We start from the raw sequence: 21,341 nt of genomic DNA on the forward strand, positions 1-21,341 counted from the left end.
TATATACATATATATATATATATATGTACATATATATATATTTATATATACATATATACTCTCTGAGTGGTTGGCGTTAGGAAGGGCATCCAGCTTTAGAAACTCTGCCAAATTAGACTGGAGCCTGGTGTTGCCATCCGGTTTCACCAGTCCTCAGTCAAATCGTCCAACCCATGCTAGCATGGAAAGCGGACGTTAAACGATGATGATGATATATGTATGTATATATAAAATATATGTGTTTATATAATATTTAATAATAATTTAATAGAAAATAAAGTAAAATGCACAGTTACTTACCAATAATGAATGATATTGATTTAAGATGATGATGATGAAAATAATGAAGGTAATGACTGCTGCACAGCAGAGAAGATTTAAACTTCTTCAGGTGATGCCTCTTCAAGTGTTTTAGGGGATGCCGTATCTTCGTGCCGTATCTTGGTGGGCTTGAGGAACATTGTGATGAGAAGTTGCTGTCGTTTCTTCATGGTGGTGAGGAGAGTTTTATATGTCTGTATGGCAGCATTGATGGCACTTTTAAAATGGAGATATAGGGATTCCATGCTTTCACCTTCCCTTGCAATTCCTTTGCTGTCCTTAAAAGGTTGGACAGACGTTCGATTGCCAGGCTCACCTCATCCTCCTCTGGATCTGGCACTTCCTCTCCTTCTTCGTTGGCAGACTTCGTTAATTCCAGCAAATCTTCATCTGTCAGGTTTTCAGAATGGGCATCGATGAGGTTGTTGACCTCATCTCACCTGATGGTGTCAAAACCTTCACCACTGCATTGTTGGCAGCCTTGTACTGAATATCTTCAGGTGAGAAGCCCTCATAGTCTTGGACACACTCTGGCCATACCTTCTTCCAGAATGCGATGTAAGTTTTTTTTTTATGTCTTTAAGAGCAGCGTGGATGACTGACAGGCATGTTGTGATCGTGAAGTTAGGCCAGTACACCTTTACTTGAAATTCTTGTCTGAATCCATTGCGTCCACATGGTGGCGGAGAAAGTTCCGAGTGTAAAGTGCCTTGAAGGCAATGATCATGCCTTGATCTATAAGCTGGTTGAGGGAGGCGGTGTTGGCAGGGAGGAACTCGACTTGGATACCCTCATGATTCAAATCCAAAGAGTGACCTCCAGCATTATCCATCACAAGTAACACCTTGAATTCCATGCATACATTTTGGAGATATTCCTTGGCTTGAGAGATGAAGCATTGATGGAACCAGTTCAAAATTAGACTTTTTTAATCCAGGTCTTGGGGTTGTGCATCCAGTGGATAGGCAGAAAGTTTTTAGTCTTATTTTTGAAGGTCATTGGGTTCGTGGACTTGTAGATAAGTCCTGGTTTCATCATGAAGTCAGCAGCATTGCCACACATAATTAGCGTCACTTTGTCCTTCTGGGCCTTAAATCCTGGGGTTCTGGCTTCGTCCTTCATGATGTACATTCTGGAAAGCATCTTCTTCCAGAAGAAGCCAGTCTCATCCATACTGAAGACCTGTTCTGGCTTGTATCCCTTGTCCTCAATGATCTGCCTGAAGGTCTTGAGGTACTTCTTGGTGGCTTCTTTGTTGCCAGATGTTGTCTTTCCATGCAGGGAAACACTTTATTTTAAACCGTTTCTGGAAACAGTCAAGCCATCCCTTGCTGGTTTGAAAATCTTTGTGCTTGGGTGCTGTCAATTGTCTTGGTTGTAGTTCTTCAGTGCCTTCTGCTCCGTCTCCTCTGTCAAACTGCTGGTATAATTTCCGCACTTTCTTGTGGATCATGTTACTGCTCAAAGGAATGTTTTTCTTCTTGCAGTCACTGATCCACAATGCCAAGGTAGATTCCATCCTGATGAAGTTTAGCATGTTCATTGAAACTTATTGCTATGGTAGTCCTAGCTGCCACCTCACTCTTCTTTATATAGCGTATGGTGCTTTTGTTGACGACATAATAGTTACCTACTGCAGCATAACTTTTACCTTCCCGGAGCATATCCAGCAGTTGTACCTTCTCATGGAGCATCATAACCTTTTTCTGGTGCTTAGGTTCACTGCCAGAAGCCTTAGAAGGTGTAGGGCATTTGGGCAGCATCTTAGGGCTTTAAAGATGCCGCCCAAATGCCCTACCCAAGGTGTCGGAGAGAGTTCCGAGTGTAAAGTGCCTTGAAGGCATGGATCATGTGAAAAACAAAACACTCGAGATAGCTGCTGGACACAGTTAAAAGAAAGAACATACAAAAAATCTTCCTTGCCTCTAATATGCACATACCACAGATGGGAGATTGAGTAGAGATTAAAAATAATCAGTTTGTATTACCACTAGACACAGTAATCTATACTATAATAATAAGAGTGAGTATATTGGCTCATGACCTTAGAAATTCTTTTGTTATATTTAAAATTAATTGAAAGAAACACAGAGCATCTCAACAATAATATGGTTACAAAAGGGTTCAGTTGGTGTTTGGAACATAAATTAATGTGAAATTGTGGTGGAAGGTTTTAATTTACAGGGTGGGTGAAAAGTAAGTAGGTATTAAAAACTGATAATAAAATCCATTTTCCTTTTACAAATTTATTGAAATAAATGACACGTGTTCTTTATTACATTGGAAAATGACAGTAAATCTTCATATTTCAATGTAAGCACCAGTGGCATCAGCCAGTTTCCTCAAACTGGTAGGGGTGGAATGAATAACTTTCTGAAGGACGTTGTCTGGGATATCATTGAGAACCTCCTGAATCCATGTCTCCAAGTCCTCCAGTGTGTGAGGTTTTGTCTTGTATGCCTCCTCTTTTGTGTAACCCCACAAGTAAAAGTCACATGGAATGAGATCTGGGCTTCTTGGAATTTTGGACTTCTGTGGTTACAGTCTTCAGGTTTTAACTCCTGCACATAATGGGGTTTCTACAGACAAAAATTCAATTCTTTATGCAACACTGTACATTTTGTGTCTTGTTAGTTCACTTTCACGAGCTGCTTGATGTGTTGATTTTTGTGGGCTGTGACTAAACGTTTCCTGCACTGTTGCCACGTTCTCCATTGATTGGGATATGGTTGGACAGCCACTTCTGGCATTGTTCACAGAGCCTGTGATCATGTAATTTGCATGACAACTTTTTATTATCTCCGGACGTAGTGTTGCATGCTTACCTTTTCCATGTACACCACATCTCTGAACCAAAACAATAGGATTCCTCACTTCATAAAGTGCTGCTATCTTAGCTCGCAGCTGAACAGTTAAGCGACCAGTGATCTAGAAAACAAGAAATAAGACTAAGAACTCCCCATTAGTGTTGTCTGTTTAAAAAATGTTTTCATTATGACTGCAGTAATACTAAAAATTCTATAAACAATTTCTAATGCCTAGTTACTTTCCACTCACTCTGTAGATCACTTTAAATAGGAAGTTTGTATTGTAGAAGTAGGTGCAGTCTCTGTTGGGTTGATGTCAGAACAATTAATCATTATTAGGGTCACTTTGCTTTTCATCTCTATGGAATCAATTAGTACTGAAGATCAGAAGCATAAAGTATTCTAGACTGCAATAAAGTGTGCCAAGTGAATCAAAATATTGAAAGTGAAAAATGTGTTTGAAATGACAGTGGTGTAATTAGTTTCATTGATGCCGAGAAGAAAAAGTCCTTGAAATGTTATTACAAGAAGTTGCTGAATATAAAAAAATATATAGGAAGAAGAGGATCTATTCCAAGTAGACCCAAAAGAGAGACCAACTTTTGAAATAGACATTGAAAATGACCTTTAAGAATATGAATTCATAGAAAGCTGCCAGACCATCAGATATAGCTGCTGAGATAATGAAAATATCCAGCAAAGTAGAGATGTTGAAAAGATCCAGCAAAGTGAAGCTCATTTTTCATTCGCTGTTGACTGAATTAAATATTTGTTCTATTAATTGTATTAAAAACAAAATTATGGCTTAGTCATAGAAAGAAATGCAAGCCCATGACTCTTTTCAGGGTGTCTGAGACTGGTGGATGGAAGGGAGGAAGTTATTCTTAGATTGTAGACTGGCCTGAATACTTTCATCAACCAGATGGTGGCATTAAATCAATCAAGAGATTAAGTATATGACTCAAGATTTTTGGTGTATGTATGTATGAATGCTTGTGTGATAACATGCATGTCTGTTAGTCTGTAGCTTATATTGTATCTGTACATTGATGTATGTATTTTGAAGTGACTGTCTGTTGTGGAGGTGTATATGTATATACACAATTATATTCATATGCTAATTATATTTAAGTTAATGTTGTACAATCTTGCTAATGTTATAAATATATTTGTGGCATTAATCCTATTGCTATTTCTAATCTTTGTATTAAATATTCATCTACTCAAACCCTTGACATGATATCAATTTCTAGTGGTAAAATATGATGATGAGGCTTTTATCTTATTTTGCCCCAAATATTGGAATGCTTTTCAAACATAAGGGTAGGTTTAGAGAGAGAGAGAGAGAGACAAAAAGGGAACAAATATATTTGGAACAAAGAATTTGGAAAGAACAGTGGTTATCTTTGAGGTGTATTGCTTGAGAGTAATAGGAAGTGCAAATGGCTTTGTTGTTTGAAACGACTAGAGATGCTCTAGTACTTGACACATGGTGAATCTAATGGAACAGAGAAGGATTTTGGAAGAAATTTATTGTTTGTGTGGAGAGAGAGAGAGAGAGAGAGAGAGTTAGGTGCAAAGTGGACAGCAAATGTGGTTGGATTCTCTACAAGAACCCTGTTTATAGAACCATAATTTTGAGGAGTGGAGAGAAGGATTTGACAGAATTGGTAAAGACCATTTTTGATAAGAAATTGGAAGGACTGGCTGCATAGAGCTGAGTGAACCACTTGAAGGGTTTGGAGCTTTGAGTTGTGGTATGTGAAATGTGGAAAGACATTCCTAAAAGGATAGTTTCAGGTGGTGAAGGTTGGATCACATACCGCAGAGATAACAGAGAATGGGCATAATTCCAACTAGTCAGCTGATTTGAAGAGTCATAGGGTTGGGGATGTATTGTATATGGGTGTGTGGTGGATCACTGAGATAAGCCAGTAGTTGAACAACTGATAGATGCAGAAATAGTGATGAATTTTGGAAGTGAGAAAAAGATCAAGGATGCTTAGAGTGTCTTTGTGTAAGCCAAGGATGAATCTAAGAGATAAAACTAATTTGTGTAGAGTTGAGGATTTCAAAAGGTCCGGTTTCTGTACTGGCAGCATCAGTGTAAGTGTGAGAGCCAAGAAGAGTGGTGAGTGTTAGTCACTGAGGATGATGATTTGATGGGGGAGTAAAATGAGAAAAATATCCTTGATGCAGGAAGGGATATGGTCAAAGAGTTGGAGGGTAGTAGAGAAAACAGATGTATTTAGATAAGTAGAAGGTGGAGACTGAGCAAGAGTAACTGGAAACCTTTGTTGATGATATCCAGGTGACTGGGTGCAAGATTTAAAAAAGATGTGCAGACACTACCTTTCAGAGTGAAGTTTGAGTATAAAGTGTAATCTGAAAAGCAGTGATGATTTGCCTAAGGGTAGAAAATTTGCTATTCAGAGAGGAACAGTATGTGTATTTTGTGTGTTAATAAGAGAGGATGTGTAGGTTCTAGGTTGAATCAAAATCTATAGCTTTTAGAAAAGAGGAGGGAAAATTATCCAGCAGATTTACTGTTGTTATTTGGCATTTAAAGAAGTGTAGTGGTTATTAGAGTACTGTGAAAGCACACTAACAATAATTGTAATCCTATCATGAGTTTGGTCTGAATGTTTCTGAACGTAAACTTCATGAGAGGCACCTATTAGCCAGATGATGACAGAAAATGGTAGAATGATGTGGCTGCCCCCTCACTTAAACAATGCGATCAGAGAAGAAAATCCAAAGAAATTGATAAACAATCTAATGTAGTACAAATTGCAAAAGAGACATAGTGTGTATATGAGGTTGATAGATGTGTATTGGGAAGAATCCTTGATGTAGGAAGTGCAATGATTGGATTTGATGAAGGTAGTGGTGTTGGAAATGTAAGAGGAGGTGTGGCTGCAGGGATGAGCATAGGGGAAGAATCTAGGAGTGGGTTGGAGTTTGGAGAAGGAAAAGCTGTGGATGAAGAGGCTGCTTAGGTTACAAACCTGCTTAACTCAAAACTTGGCAATGAATTGTCTGTCTTTCAATGCTTTTAATCAGCTGATCACTCTTCTCAGTATCTCTCAGTCTTTGGTTGGGCCTCCAGCATCAGATTTCCTGCCACTTGCTTCCTGAGAGAACAAGAGGTCATCTTTCTGAAAACACAAATACCTTTTTATTGTATGAATTCATCCCTCTATTTTTTTCCAGCTTCCACTTCCTGATCTCTACTCCCCTTTTCCCTTTCACCCTGCATTTCTACCCACTACTTACACCTCACTCCTCTCCACTTCTGCACTTACTTCTACACATTAACAAGGCTTTCACATACTCTTCCCTTTGATCATCTATCCCCTACACATTCACAACTTTCACTTATGCATGCATATACACACATATTTTTACCTACCATCTTGTCTTTTTGGTGTACACACATACATGCACCAGCACACTGGCACACTCCATCACATGGCCATACACCAGCTCATAGACATAGACCAGCACATACAGCATTACACACACACACACATACACCAACTGACAATTACTCCTTACCCACTCTTATTCACCTACCATCATCTGTCTTTGACACATGCACACACACATAAGCGCATATTCAAATACTCTTTACATATGCACACACACACATGCACACTAATTGGTACCCTTTTACATATTTTCTTCCCTTCACTTACATATACTGGTTCCTAGCTAATTGTCTTTTCATGTTGGGGATCAGATGATAGTCAGGGTGATCAACTAGTTCAAAGCCACATTCATGCACAGCAGCCATTGAAAGCAAGGACTTGTGAGCTGGAGCACTGTTCTGATGGAACAAAACTCTTTTCATCAGTTTTCCTGGACATTTGGTCTTGATAGCCTTTTGTAACTACCTTAGTGAGTTGGCATAGTACTCTCCATTGATGGTGTGGCCCTTTTGAAGATACTCAATAATGAAAATGCCTTGTGCATCCCAAAAAATTGAGGCCAACACCTTCCCTGCTGATGAAAATACCTTGGCCTTGGAGTAGGTGAGGAGCAGTGTTTCCACTGCAAGGATTGTCTGTTTGTCTCTGGCTGAAAGTGATGAACTCAACACACATTATGGGTTAGAAAATGTTTAAGGAAACCAGCTAGATCTGCCTCAAACAATGTCAGATTTTCCTGTGATATCAACCTGGTGTGCTTTTGATCAGGTGTCAGAAGACGTGGCCCACACCAAGTAGAAACCTTCGTGATTGCAAGTTCATTATACAGAATATTCTCTACTCTCTTACAAGATATGCTAATAGAATTGATTATTTGATTTATAATCAATCGCCTGTCATCCATTAGTATGTGGTGAACACGGTCGCTATTTTCCTCATTAGTGGCAATTGCAGGACATTCAAACCCTGGGTCATCTTCAAGGTTCTCTGTTCCCCTTCTAAATTTAGCTGCCCACTTTTGCACAGTTAATAAAGCTGGAGTGTTATCCCTTAATGTAGTAACCATGTCAGCATGAATATCATTGGGGGCTAAATCCTTTTTTTACAGGTACTTGATAACATTGTGATGTGAAATTTTGTCCATTTTTCACGAGAAATCACTACTAGTTACATTTGAAATCTTTTTTGAACAGTGAAATGTCAGTTTACCCTGAAAGAAATGATGCAGTTATTAAGAAGAGTTGAAGTTAATGCATGCAAGATTTCACAGCTCTAGCATCACTCTTTCTTAGTCAGCTTATGAACTTTTCAGTCCACCCTTGTAAAACCAACTGAATCCAAGATTCTAACTAACATTATAATCCCAGTTGTTCTAAATAAGCATTTTTTGGTGAAGAGTAAATTGAAATCTCAATGATCTTTTTTCTTTGGCACCTTTTCTTTGACAAACTTTGGCTATATTTAGATGGTGTGCCTGCTAGTTAGTGGTTGTACGCAGCCAAGATCAATGGCTACAAAAACATACACTGCTTGACTTAGGCTACAAAATTCAGTGACTGCTACACCCATCTCTTATGGACACTAAAATGGATCCACTTGCTGGTCTCACATCCCTTTTCTATTGTTACCAGAACTACCACTGTTCTTTCATTATGCACACTTTCATATTACCCAATTAACAAAAAACTCACACATACACATCAACATGCTCCACTCTCATTAACCAATGTTACAATACTTGCATGCATTTATGCACATGTTGTTGTTGTTGGTACTCCGTCACTTACGACGTTGAGGGTTCCAGTTGATCCGATCAACGGAACAGCCTGCTCGTGAAATTAACATGCATGTGGCTGAGCACTCCACAGACACGTGTACCCTTAACGTTGTTCTCGGGGATATTAAGCGTGACACAGTGTGACAAGGCTGACCTTGTCACAACAGAAACAGGAAGTAAGAGTGAGAGAAAATTATGGTGGAAGAGTACAGCAGGGTTCGCCACCATCCCCTGCCGGAGCCTCGTGGAGCTTTAGGTGTTTTCGCTCAATAAACACTCACAACGCCCGGTCTGGGAATTGAAACTGCGATCCTATGACCGCGAGTCCACTGCCCTAACCACTGGGCCATTGCACCTCCACATTTATACACATACATGCATCAAACTAACACACACACAAACAACTTGAATTACCCTGGATTATCACCCAGATTACAAAGGATTAGCAGGTTGGGCAAAATGCTTAGCAGTATATTGTCTGTCTTTGTGTTCTAAGTTCAAATTCTGCCAAGGTTGACTTTGCCTTTCATTCTTTTGGGGTTGATGAAATAAGTACCAGTTCAGTACTAGGATTGATACATTATTCATATTTGACAGATATTTGTCCTCATCTTGTTTGTTGCTAACGTTTCGGCTGATATACCCTCCAGCCTTCACCAGGTGTCTTGGGGAAATTTCGAACCTAGGTTCTCATTCCTAAGGTATTTTCGATGTTGTTGTTGTTGTTGCTGCTGTTGCTGTTGTTGTTGTTGTTCAGGTCACTGCTTGGAATCAAACTCGGAATCTTGGGGTTAGTAGCCCACGCTCTTAACCCCAAGATTCCGAGTTCGATTCCAAGCAGTGACTTGAATAATAATAATAATATCGATAAATACCTTAGGAATGAGAACCGAGATTCAAAATTTTCCCAAGACACCTGATGAAGGCTGGAGAGTATATCAGCTGAAACGTTTTAACAACAAACAAGATGAGGACAAATATCTGTCAAATGTAAATAATGTAAATAATGTACATAATTCCTCATCTCTTAAATATAGAACTGTACTAGGATTGATGTAATTGACTTATCCCCTCCCCCAAATTGCTGGCCTAGTGCCAAAATTTGAAACCAATATAATGGGGTTACAGTGGCAAATAGTGACTACATACTAATAATATTTGAAAGTGACAAGGGACCAGGAGATGTAGTGATTTACTGTACTTAATAAGATGTGTCAGCTAAGTAGAATTGCTGTCTTCCACACATACAGGTTTGTCTTTTAGGAGCAGGTGCCATTTAAAAAGCATCTGTGCTGGTGCTGCATTAACACACCCATACCAAGCGAAATTGTGATGGCACCTGTACCAGTAAATCACTAAGAGCACCGTCCGAGCATGATCGTTGCCAGAGCACCAGCTGTCTGGCTTTCGTGCCGGTGGCACGTAAATAGCACCATTTGAGCGTGACCGTTACCAACGTCGCCTTCCTGGCACTTGTGCCAGTAGCGCTGGACTGGCTCCTGTGCAGGTGGCACATAAAATATACCATTTCGAGCATGGCCGTTGCCAGTACCTCCTGACTGGCCTTCATGTCAGTGGCACGTAAAAGCACCCACTACACTCTTGGAGTGGTTGGCGTTATGAAGGGCATCCAGCTGTAGAAACTCTGCCAAATCAGATTGGAGCCTGGTGTAGCCATCTGGTTCACCAGTCCTCAGTCAAATCGTCCAACCCATGCTAGCATAGAAAGCAGACGTTAAACGATGATGATGATGATGATGATGATGATACGAGCGCTATGTAACTAGCAACCATGCCAGTGATGTGTAAAAAGTATCCAGCACACTGTTAAGTGGTTGGTATTAGGAAGGGCATCCAGTCATAGAAACTATGCCACAACAGACAGTTGGAGTCTGAGCAGCTCCATGTCAAACTGCCCAACCCATGCAAGCATGGAGACTGGACATTAAATGATTATGATGACATTGTAATCATATTGCTTTATATTGATGTTCACTGAATCTTTCTCTAATGTAAACATTACCTATTGCTAAGATACCTAAAATTATAGACTTGAGAATCATTTTATATGATAAAGCTCTTTGACAAACTATCTAATTTTATTCTATTGTATTTTTTTCCAGAATATAATATGATTAAATCCTATACCCGAATTCCCTTCAAACTGTGGAAACATCCAGCAAGTCTGGATCAAATAAAACTGAAAGGATCAATTGAACATGCACATAAAAAAGTTCCAAAACCAAAGAATAGCAAAAATGATAAAGACAAGAATGGTAATGATATTTGACAATTGAATTTACTCTTATTGCCAGCTTATCAAGCAACTGCAAATATAATTAGACTTCATAAGTCACTCGAATGATTTCTGGTAGGCATTGGGCAAAACCACTATACTGCATCATTACATATTTTCTGGTTATGTATGGTTTCCAGTTAGTTCATTCACCAGAAATTTCCCTATACCTATTATGATTGCATTATATTCAGGAATTCCATCCTGTAGTGTTTTGTCTAATTCCTTTCAAATGAAGGACATGTATTAGAGCATTGTCCTGATGAAACAAGACCCTTTTCATCATTTTACCTGGGTATTTGGTCTTGATAGCCTTATGTAACTGCTTCACCGAGTTGGCATAGGACTCTTTGTTGATGGTGTGGCCCTTTTAAAGATAGTTAATAAGCACAATGCCTTTTGCATCTCCCAAAAATTGAAGCCATCACTTTCCCTGCAGATGAAATGACCTTGGCTTTGGAGCAGATGAAAAGCAGTGTTTCCACTGCATGGATTGTCTGTTTATCTCTGGCTCAAAGTCATGAAACCAACATTCTTCCTGGGTTAGGAAATGTTCAAGGAAACCAGTTTCAATCCCTTTTTACATTCTATTCCCAGATGGATCTTACTTCAGGTTTCATCTTTTTGGAGACAGGACCTACAGATACAGGTAATCTAAAATATAATGGAAACATTCTAGCCTTATATAAAAAGAATAAAAGAGATTACCATACAGAATTCTGGAAAAAATATCGAGATCTCAGTAGGCTAAAAAGAAAAAAATAGTATACTTTTGAAGAAATTGCTCTTTCCTTCAAGCTTATTCAAAAATGGCAAGTCAAGGCAGCAAAGAAGCAGAATCATGAGCATGCTGGCAAAATGCTTAGCGTCATTTCCTCCATCTTTACATTCTGTGTTCAAATGCTGCTAAGGTCGACTTTGTCTTTCATCCTTTTGGGTTCAATAAAATAAGTACTATTTGATCACTGGGGTCAATATAATTGATTTACCCCCATCCCCTGGACTTGCTAGTTTTGTCCCAAAATTTGAAACCAGCATATTGACATATCTGTATTCTATGTCTGGACACCAGTGGTTGTTGCATCTTATCCTCTCCACTTTCATTACCTATTAGTTTATGACTTTATCACCTTCATAACTTAGTCCTTCAGTTTGAAACTTTCCCCTTGCAATTTCTTTCAGTCTAATGCACACCTGCTATAACTCTTGTATTAACTGGCCATCAGGGATAATGCCTTACACAATCTCATTAGATTAATGACTGGCTAATATAATAATCATCTTGCAGCAACCATCTTTGAAGGCCCTGCAGTTTTTCTTCTTTTTGTAGCCTTACTTACTTTACGCACTATCCATTTTGTCATCAATACAGCTAGCACCCCACAACTGTTTCTTGTGGATCCAATGTGAATTAACACTTTGTCTAGTTGCATCTTTTGTTTAGCCTCTCATAGTAATGCTTTCATGCACCTTTTTTTATTTATTCATTAAAAGTGTGATTAAATTATTTCAAAATAATTTCATTCTCTTCCCTCTCTCTTTCTGTGTCTGTCTCTATCTCTCTGTGTCCATCTGTCTGTCTCTCTCTGTGTCTCTCTGTTTGCCTGTCTGTCTCTCTCGCTGTGTCTGTCTGTTTGTCTCTCTCTTTATGTCTGTCTGTCTGTCTTTCGCTGTGTCTGTTTGTCTCTCTCAGTCTGCTTCTCTGTGTGCCTGCCTCTGTGTGTTTGTCTCTCTCTATGTCTGTCTGTGTGTGTGTCTGTCTGTCTCTCTCTGTGTGTCTCTCTCTGACCTTCATAACCTGATCCTGTAGTTTGATACCTCTATAATTTCCTAGCTCTAAGGCATTTCCTTTGTCTTTGTAGCAGCTTACAGTGATACTCCTATGCTAGTCATTGGATACAACACCTTCCAGTATAACTTGATTAACTAACTAGGTGGTAATCATGTATCCTACCTCTCCAGATACTTTGAACATATCTGCAACTATCCCTGATGTAACTGCAGCTTTACTTCTCATGTCCTTAATCACATATTTACCATGCTGCTGTCAACTTGAATAGCTGCCCCCGTGCAGGGTCAATTTGAGGTAGAGCCTCTTTATTCCATGCATTCTCCCTGTTCAGTATTCTATCATAATAAGACTTTCATACTACTTTCTTCTCTTTCATATTAATAGCAAATATGTCTTCATCCTTTCAAATATACTTCTTGTTAATGGCATCTTGATTCTCTCTCACTCACTGTCTTGCAACCCTGAATGCTTGTTTGATTCTCATGATGCATGACATACACAAGTAACTTCCTTTCTACTTCACCCTTAGCAAGGATATCTGTCACTTAGCAGCCCCTCTAGCCATTTAGTAATGTTCTCTACTACTATCATCCTTCTAGGCTTTTTAAGCCTTTCTCTTAGTCTTTATTGCTCTATCAGTGGTATCATTCCACCTCCACATCGTCTTCTGTTTGGCTAGGACTTTGCCCCAGTCATATGTCTGATCTCTATCTATAAGCAGGTTATTTTGTAGAAATTCCCAGTTGTCATCTATGCTGCATCTATCTAAATCTTTCTCCCTAGAGTCATATGCATCAATTTGAATTTTTCTAAACCCATTCCTAAGTGTGGAATCTTTTGGCTTTCAAATCTTTCTTCTCCATACTGTCTTGTTTTTGTGTCTACCTAACTCTGAAGTCACTAGCCACTCATCTATATTATATTGAGTATTCTTCATCAGGAAAGGCTGTGGTATTGCAATAACCCTTCTGTTCTATTTCCTAGTAAGAATAATTCTGACTTGTGTGGTCACCTGTTTGGTAGGTGGTAAGGTTGTTGGCTAAATACTATAAGAGAGTTGCAAATTGTTAGATTATTTGCATCACAACTCCAGGAGCCTTACACTCTCCTCATTTCTTGAATTATATTCATAGCTTTCATGTATGTCACAGAAGTCATCGTTGTATTGACTAACTGTACCAAACCTTGCCTATTAGATATTCATCTTGCTCTCATCTAGTGGACACTACGAAAGTATTTGCAGGAAAAAGTTCAGGTAGGTTTTCTTTCTTTGCACTGTTTCACAACTGGACATTGCTGGTTGATATTAGTATTTTTTTAGTTTATTAGTTTTATTCGTTTTAGTTTACAAGGCTGGGCAAGAGGAGACAAAGGATAGGGAGTCACTGAAGATATCACAGAAATGTGTGACAAAAGAACCTTGATGAACAAATAAATTAAAAATAATAATAACAATAATAAAACTAAAGTGAAGATCATGTAAATAGTGCATGTGTTTAGTTGGCAATAGATGACCATCCCCAAGTATACCAATATCTATTTCAGCACACATTTTCACATTGAGAATCTTTCAAAACAAATATATAAATATAAAAAAATACATTTGATACAAAATAATAATTTAAGAATCCACATCACTAAACCTTTAAATGTTATTTAAATTTGAATAAATATTATTATACTTAAATTACTGTTTTAGCTAAAATACAAAAATTATTGATTTTTTTTTTTTTGCAGCTATCAAAAGCCCTCAACATTCTTCAGATGATAAACTTTTACCTGCTGTTAATGTGCACAAGATATCAAAAATAGTTCCTACTTTCAATGCATACAAGCTACAGCTTGCTCGTGAAAGAACAGAAAATGCTATAAAGGTTATATTTTACAATTTTTAAAACTTTTATATGTAAAATATTCTACATTTCTGAGATAATCTATATTCATTCTAAGGTGGTGATCTGGCAGAATGGTGTTCGTCAGCATGCTGGGCAAAATGCTTAGCAGCATTTTGTCTGTCTTTACATTCTGAGTTCAAATTCTACCATGATCAACTTTGCCTTTCATCATTTCAGGGTTGATAAAATAAATACCAGTTGAGTACTGGGGTCGATGTAATTGACTTAACCCCTCCCTTGAAATTGCTGGCCTTGTACCAAAATTTGAAACCAATATATATTCATTCTTCTTAGAAGTAACTGGACCTCTTCCTGTATAACCAACTTTTCATTTTTTGCATATACATACTTCTGCTTTGATTTCTTATTAAACAAATAAATTTATATTAGAAGAGATGTCAAAGATGAGTTGACTATATGTTGTTTGTTTCTTCTCGAGCCATGCTTGGCTCATAAGGGCTGCTTTCCCGGTTTCATTGGCGTATAGGTTCCCCACCTGGACGGGATGCCTGTCTTTCACAGGTGAGCTGCTAGATGCAGGAGGAAAGAGTGAGAGAAAGTTGTGGCAAAAGAGTCAGCAGAAGTTCACCATTACTTTCTGTCAGAGCTGTGTGGAGCTTAGGTGTTTCGCTCATAAACACACACATCGCCCAGTCTGAGATTCAAACCTGCGATCCCTCGACTGCGAATCTGCTGCTCTAACCACTAGATCATGTGCCTCCACATTGACTATATACTTATGAGTAAACAGGGAATTATTAATATCTATTTATCTATGTACAAGCTGGATCTATAGGCATGGACATGGCTGTGTGGTAAGAAGTTTGCTTCCCAGCCACATGGTTTTGGTACTTTGGGTAAGTGTCTTCTACTATAGCCCCAGACTGACCAAATCTTTGTGACTGTATTTGGTAGATGGAAACTGAAAGAAGCCCATTATATATATATATATATAAATATATATATATATATATATATATATATATATATATATATATATATATATAAATATATATATATATACACAATATATATACATACACATACACACACACACACATACACACTGTGTGTGCATGTGTGTGTGTGTGTGTGTGTGTGCATGTGTGTGTGTGTGCATGTGCATGCTATTGTCTCCTTGCCTTGACTACACATGATAATTGTAAAACAAGTGCCACTGTCATGCAATTCATTTGGCTAAGAATTCTTTAAAGCGGTACCCCAACATGGCCACTGTTTAATGACAAAAACAAGTAAAAGATCAAAGATAATAAATAACCTAAATCTTACCTTATTTGACACCTGGGTAGAAGTAATAAGGTTCAACCTAAACGATAAGAAATTAATAACAGAAGAATGTGCATTACAGTTCCCAGTGTAAGGATGGCACACAGTCAGGGAAAATCATCAACATCAAGGTGAGATCAACAAATTTTGACTTTACACTGCATTCTTGATTCATTATCAATAAACTATCCTAGCTTTTGCTTAAAAATATTGGTATTTTGTGTAGCTTTGTTGTCATCAGACAAACTACTGTACGCAGAATGTGCAGCAAAATCTAACATGTTCTCTAATCTATTTAGACTAATTTTCATCATCATCATTTAGCATCTGCTTTCCATGCTGGCATGGGTTAGATGGTTTGACTGAAACTGGTGAGTTATAGAGCTGCACCAGGTTCCAATCTCATTTGGCATGGCTCTATGGCTGGATGCCCTTCCTAACACTAACCACTCCAGGAGTGTAATGGGTGCTTTTTATGTGCCACTGGCACAAGTACCAGTTACATGACAAGGGCATCTGACACTTATCAATGAATATTTTGTTCTGGTTTCTATTTTCTCAACCATTCACTTTGAAGTTGGTCATTTTGCTCAATGAGAAAGACATTTACATATCAAGTTCAGTTTAACTCTGTCTTTTACCCAATTTAGTTCATTCCTGATGTTTCCTATTCAGAACCCATGTCTCACTGCTAAATAGTATTGTTCATGTTATTCAGGCATCAATTTGTCTTTGCTTAGAAAGAGTAACTTGAAAATAGGCAATATCTCCCTCAACCTCATCTATATTCTTACTCAGTCTATGATACTTTCACCACAACTGCTTACATCACAAATCATGTCACTTAGATTGTGGAAAGTATTATTTGAATTGTCTATCTGAGTAGTACATGGATTTCATTATATGGCTGTCTTGTACCTAGGATGCTGTTTCCTGTCAACCTACCATAAATTCACTATAATTTTTTTTTTTCATCAGTAATTGTTTCTACTGAATTTCAACCAACCCACTTCTTACATATTGTGCCAGTTTACTTCTTAGTTAACACTTGGTGTTTGTACTTTCTCACAAATAACCAGTACCATGTTTTGCCATGTTTACATTTAGGTTTTTCCATTCTAAAACAGTTTTGCTGATATCAAATCTTATATTCTATTATGAGAAACAACTCAGAAGCATATAAAAATTCCACTAACATCTAATCTTGAAAGCTATAATTTAGTACGAGGGGGTGCTGAAAAGTTACTGCTTTTAAGGGTATTGTGAAAGGATAGAGCTGTTACCTTTACAGGGAGATAAGACAACTCTTTAGAAGATATGCAAAAAAATCACGATGGCATACAATATATCTTTCTTTTTTTCGCAGATTTAACGCATGATGGCAACTCCAAAAGTGGATTTTGGTACAATTGAAGCATGAGCAGTCATGAAGTTCTTCTTTGTGCAAGGCAAAGGAGTGGCAAAATCCATAACACGATGAAGAAATTCTTGAAAAATGGCTGCCCATCTTACTTCACAGTGAAAATCGGGGTGTCAAGGTTTCAGACTAGTCATTTCGATGTCAAAGATGAACCCTGGTCAGGATGACCAACTTCTGTGAGAACAGAGGATAAAGCCAATGCTGTGTATATCATGATTTCTGATAGAGTCATAGCTGAGACTGAGGAATTCCTGAAAAAGAGTTGGCCACATCATCCACAACATTCTGGTCATGAGAAAGTTTTCTGCAAAATGGGTGCCGAAATATCTGAACATAGATGAGAAGCACATCAGAGTAATAACATCAAAGGCGATTTTGGACTGATTTGCAGTGGGAGAGGCTTAGTCACTATGGATGAAACTTGATCCCCAGACCAAGCAGCAATCAGTGGAGTAGTGCCACTGCGGTTCACTGTATCCCATGAAGTTTTGGACCCAGAAGTCAGCTGGAAAGATTATGGCTTCAGTGTTCTGGGACAAAGATGGAGTATTCCTCATAAAATACCTGCCAATGGGTCGGACCATCAATGCAGAATACTACATGTCTCTGTTGGATGAACTGCATGAAGCTTTGAAGCAGAGACACCATGGAAAGTTGAGCCATGGTGTCCTGTTTTTGCAGGACAATGCACCAGCACACACAGCACATGAAACTCTATGGAAAATATGCAACTTTGGCTTCAAGTTGGTAGACCACCGACCTTACTCTCCTGACTTGGCTCCCTCTAACTATCACCTCTTTCCACAATTGAAGAAACATCTCAAGGAACAAAATTTTACTCTGATTCAGAAGTGATTGATGCTACAGAGGCCTGGTCAGAGGCCCAAACTTCCAAGTTCTTTTTACAGGGCATAGAAAAACTAAAGGACTACTATAATAAGTATGTGAATCTAAGAGAGGAATATGTTGAATAAAATCATAATTAACTTAACTGATTCTCCTGTATTTTCTTTTACCCAAAGCCAGGAACTTTTCAGCACTCTTTCATAAATAGTATTAAGAATAGAACCATAGTAAGCACTATTTGTAGACTAGATTCTTAACTGAAATCACTGCTATTTCCTGATGTTGCTTATAAATGGTCTGAACAGTACCATCCATTTACAACCATCTTTTCCAGTTTGCATCAGACTACAGAATCTAGGACCTTCAAAGCAGAATTCATTGTTCTTAGTTGAAAATTTTTCTTGCAGATAAATGACTAGAAGTATGGAAATATGGAAAGATCCTTGACCTGGTACATACTCAAAGCAACTCTTATGGAACCCAACTTTGTCTTTAGCACGATTCTGTACTAACTTGACCCAACAGCCAAGTCTTCTTGTTTCCTTACTCTTGTTGTTGTCTCCAAATAGGCTCTGATTGAGTAGACCTATAATCATCCTCCTGTGAGGATCTTTGTCTAAATATCCAAGACCACCTTGTCTTATTTTGGTGAATAGTAATATCATAGACTACTTCATCTAGTGTATTCTTTTTTTAAGTACTAAGGTATAATTTGAGGGGTATATGGCTTCTATTTCTAACAATTTGAGCCATCACATTGAGACTCTTTTGGTTACTCTATCCACGAGTACCAGCTGTACTGCTACATAAGTTAATGAATGGGGTCAATACTTTGTGTCAAAGAGAAGCAAGATAACATTGAAGCATAATTACAATGTATGGGTTAAAATGAATGCTTAGAGCTAAGAGATTAAGTAATAAATATTCGAAGCATTTTAGTTAATAGGTTTAAAGTATAAACACATGTTTCTAATGTAGTGGAAGTATTTTACCCTAAGTTCACCACAGGATTTATTAAGAGCATTACCTAAACATTTAGGCAATTATGGAATCCTAATATAATCTAATGATTTCTACACCTCAGCAGCTGTCCCTAATAGAAGTGCACCTCTCGTTTCATTAATTTGTCTTGTATATATATCTACAGATTACCTCTCTGTTGATTCCTCTTGAGGCTGACCCTCATAATTCTATTCATATTCTTTGTTCAGAAGAGACTTCTATATCTCTTTCTTTTCAGATTCACTGATTTATCAGTTTTATTTTGAATATAATTCTTTGTAATTATCTCTTTTATCTTTTATCTGTTTCCATCATTAGACTGCAGCAATACTGGGGCAACGCCTTGAATTTTTAGTCGAATGAATCGACCCCAGTAATTTTTTTCAGCCTGGTACTTATTCTGCCTGCTTGACAATGTAGCAGTTTGGCAAAAGTGACCGATAGAAAAAGTACAAGGTTTAGAAAGAATAAGTCCTGGGGTTGATTTCTTCAACTAAATAACCCTTTAAGGCAGTACTCCAGCATGGCTGTAGTCAAATGACTGAAACAAGTAAAAGACTATACATATATATGACGGGCTTCTTTCAGTTTCTGTCTACCAAATTCACTCACAAGGCTTTGGTTAGCCCAAGGCTATTGTAGGAGACACTTGCTCAATATGAATACATTATCCTGCTATTTGGAATTATTTCATGCTGCTTATTCTAAAGGCACAGAACACTAGTAATCTTGTTTTTATCTTGGTTAAGTAAATCTTAGCTCACTTTCCGACCCTTGATATTGCTTCATGGTTTCTACTTTATTCACATAAGTTTGGCAGCCTGTTCCAGTGACAGGACTGATCAGTGGCTTGCATCCAATTGTCCATTAGGAATACCTACATATGTATCCTTTATCCTTTACTTATCTCAGTCATTAGACTGTGGTTAGGCTGGGGCACCACCTTAAAGAATTTTTAGTTTAATGTATCGAGCTCAGGACTAATATTTTTAACAGCCTGGTACTTATTCTATCAGTCTCTTTTGCTGAACCACTAAGTTATGCGACATAAACATACCAGCACCAATTATCAAGCAGTGGTGGGAGACAAACACAGACACAAAGATGCACACACATTTATATATATGCATCTTTATGACAGGCTTTTATCAGTTTCCATCTCCCAAATCTTCTCACAAGGTTTTGGTCAGTTCAAGGCTATAGTAACAGACATTTGCCCAAGGTGCCACACAGTGAGATTGAACCCTGAACCATGTGGTTGGGAAGCAAACTTCTTACCACACAACTATGCCTGCACCTATATCTGTATATTAATATAGTAGCACATTCCTACTTACCTTTTCTATCATGCTTGGGAAAGTAATTCATAAGAGGGAGAGAAAAAAGAAGGGAAGATAAGAGATGTTAATGATAAATAATGATGGCAGCGGTGAAGATGTTTGTCATTTGTAACAATTACTTGCACTAAGGCACATACAGTAAACCATATAATGCTTTTTTTTCTTTAAATTTTAGCTAAAAATTAAATTGTTAGCTGTTTGTTCTTCACTACTTACGTGAACCACCACCACCTTAATGCTCTAATCAACATCATCACCACAACAAACTATTACAGTTCAATATGCGAATATATATATATCATCGTTGTTTAACGTCTGCTTTCCATGCAAGCATGGATTGGATGATTTGACGGAGGACTGGCGAAACAGATGGCTACGCCAGGCTCCAATCTGATTTGGCAGAGTTTCTACAGCTGGATGCCCTTCCTAACGCCAACCACTCAGAGAGTGTAGTGGGTGCTTTTACGTGCCACCGGCATGAAGGCCAGTCAGGCGGTACTGGTGTATTTTACGTGCCACCTGCACAAGAGCCAGTCCAGGGGCACTGGCAACGATCTCGCTCGAAAGTCCTTGCACATGCCGCGGGCACAAGTGCCAGAAAGGCGATGCTTGGCACAGGTGTCATCACGATTTCGCTTTCGCTTGCCCCAACAGGTCTTCGCAAGCTGAGTTTCGTGTCCAATGAAGGAGACGACGTTGGCATGGGTGCCAGTCGTCGAATTTAATTCGATTTCGATTTTTTTTTTTTTTTCTTGTTTCAGTCATTTGACTGTGGCCATGCTGGAGCACCGCCTTTTAGTTGAGCAAATCGACCCCCTGGATGCCTAGTACTTATTTTATCGGTCTCTTTTGCCGAACCGCCAAGTTACGGGGACGTAAACACACCACCATCGGTTGTCAAACGATGTTGGGGTACAGGCACAGATACACAAACATATAAACATACATATATATGACAGGCTTCTTTCAGTTTCTGTCTACCAAATCCACTCACAAGGCTTTGGTCGGCCCGAGGCTATAGTAGAAGACACTTGCCCAAGGTGCCACGCAGTGGGAATGAACCCTGAACCATGTGATTGGTAAGCAAGCTACTTACCACACAGCCACTCCTGCGCCTACATATATAT

At 38.4% G+C, this 21,341-nt stretch overlaps 1 protein-coding gene across 5 annotated transcripts in view; it reads left to right on the forward strand.

Moving 5' to 3' along the window:
- The window catches only part of LOC106868417 (tubulin monoglycylase TTLL3), a 110,671-nt gene that overhangs the window by 28,578 nt on the left and 60,752 nt on the right, over nucleotides 1-21,341 (forward strand). For all 5 annotated transcript variants that reach the window (XM_052966486.1, XM_052966487.1, XM_052966485.1 and 2 more), the window contains exons 3-4: nucleotides 10,460-10,612; nucleotides 14,162-14,298. In XM_052966486.1, coding sequence (XP_052822446.1) covers nucleotides 10,460-10,612; nucleotides 14,162-14,298 — 290 coding nt within the window. The remainder of the gene's footprint in view (nucleotides 1-10,459; nucleotides 10,613-14,161; nucleotides 14,299-21,341) is intronic.

This window comes from Octopus bimaculoides, chromosome 3 (assembly GCF_001194135.2).
Source record: "Octopus bimaculoides isolate UCB-OBI-ISO-001 chromosome 3, ASM119413v2, whole genome shotgun sequence".
Lineage (NCBI taxonomy): Eukaryota > Metazoa > Mollusca > Cephalopoda > Octopoda > Octopodidae > Octopus > Octopus bimaculoides.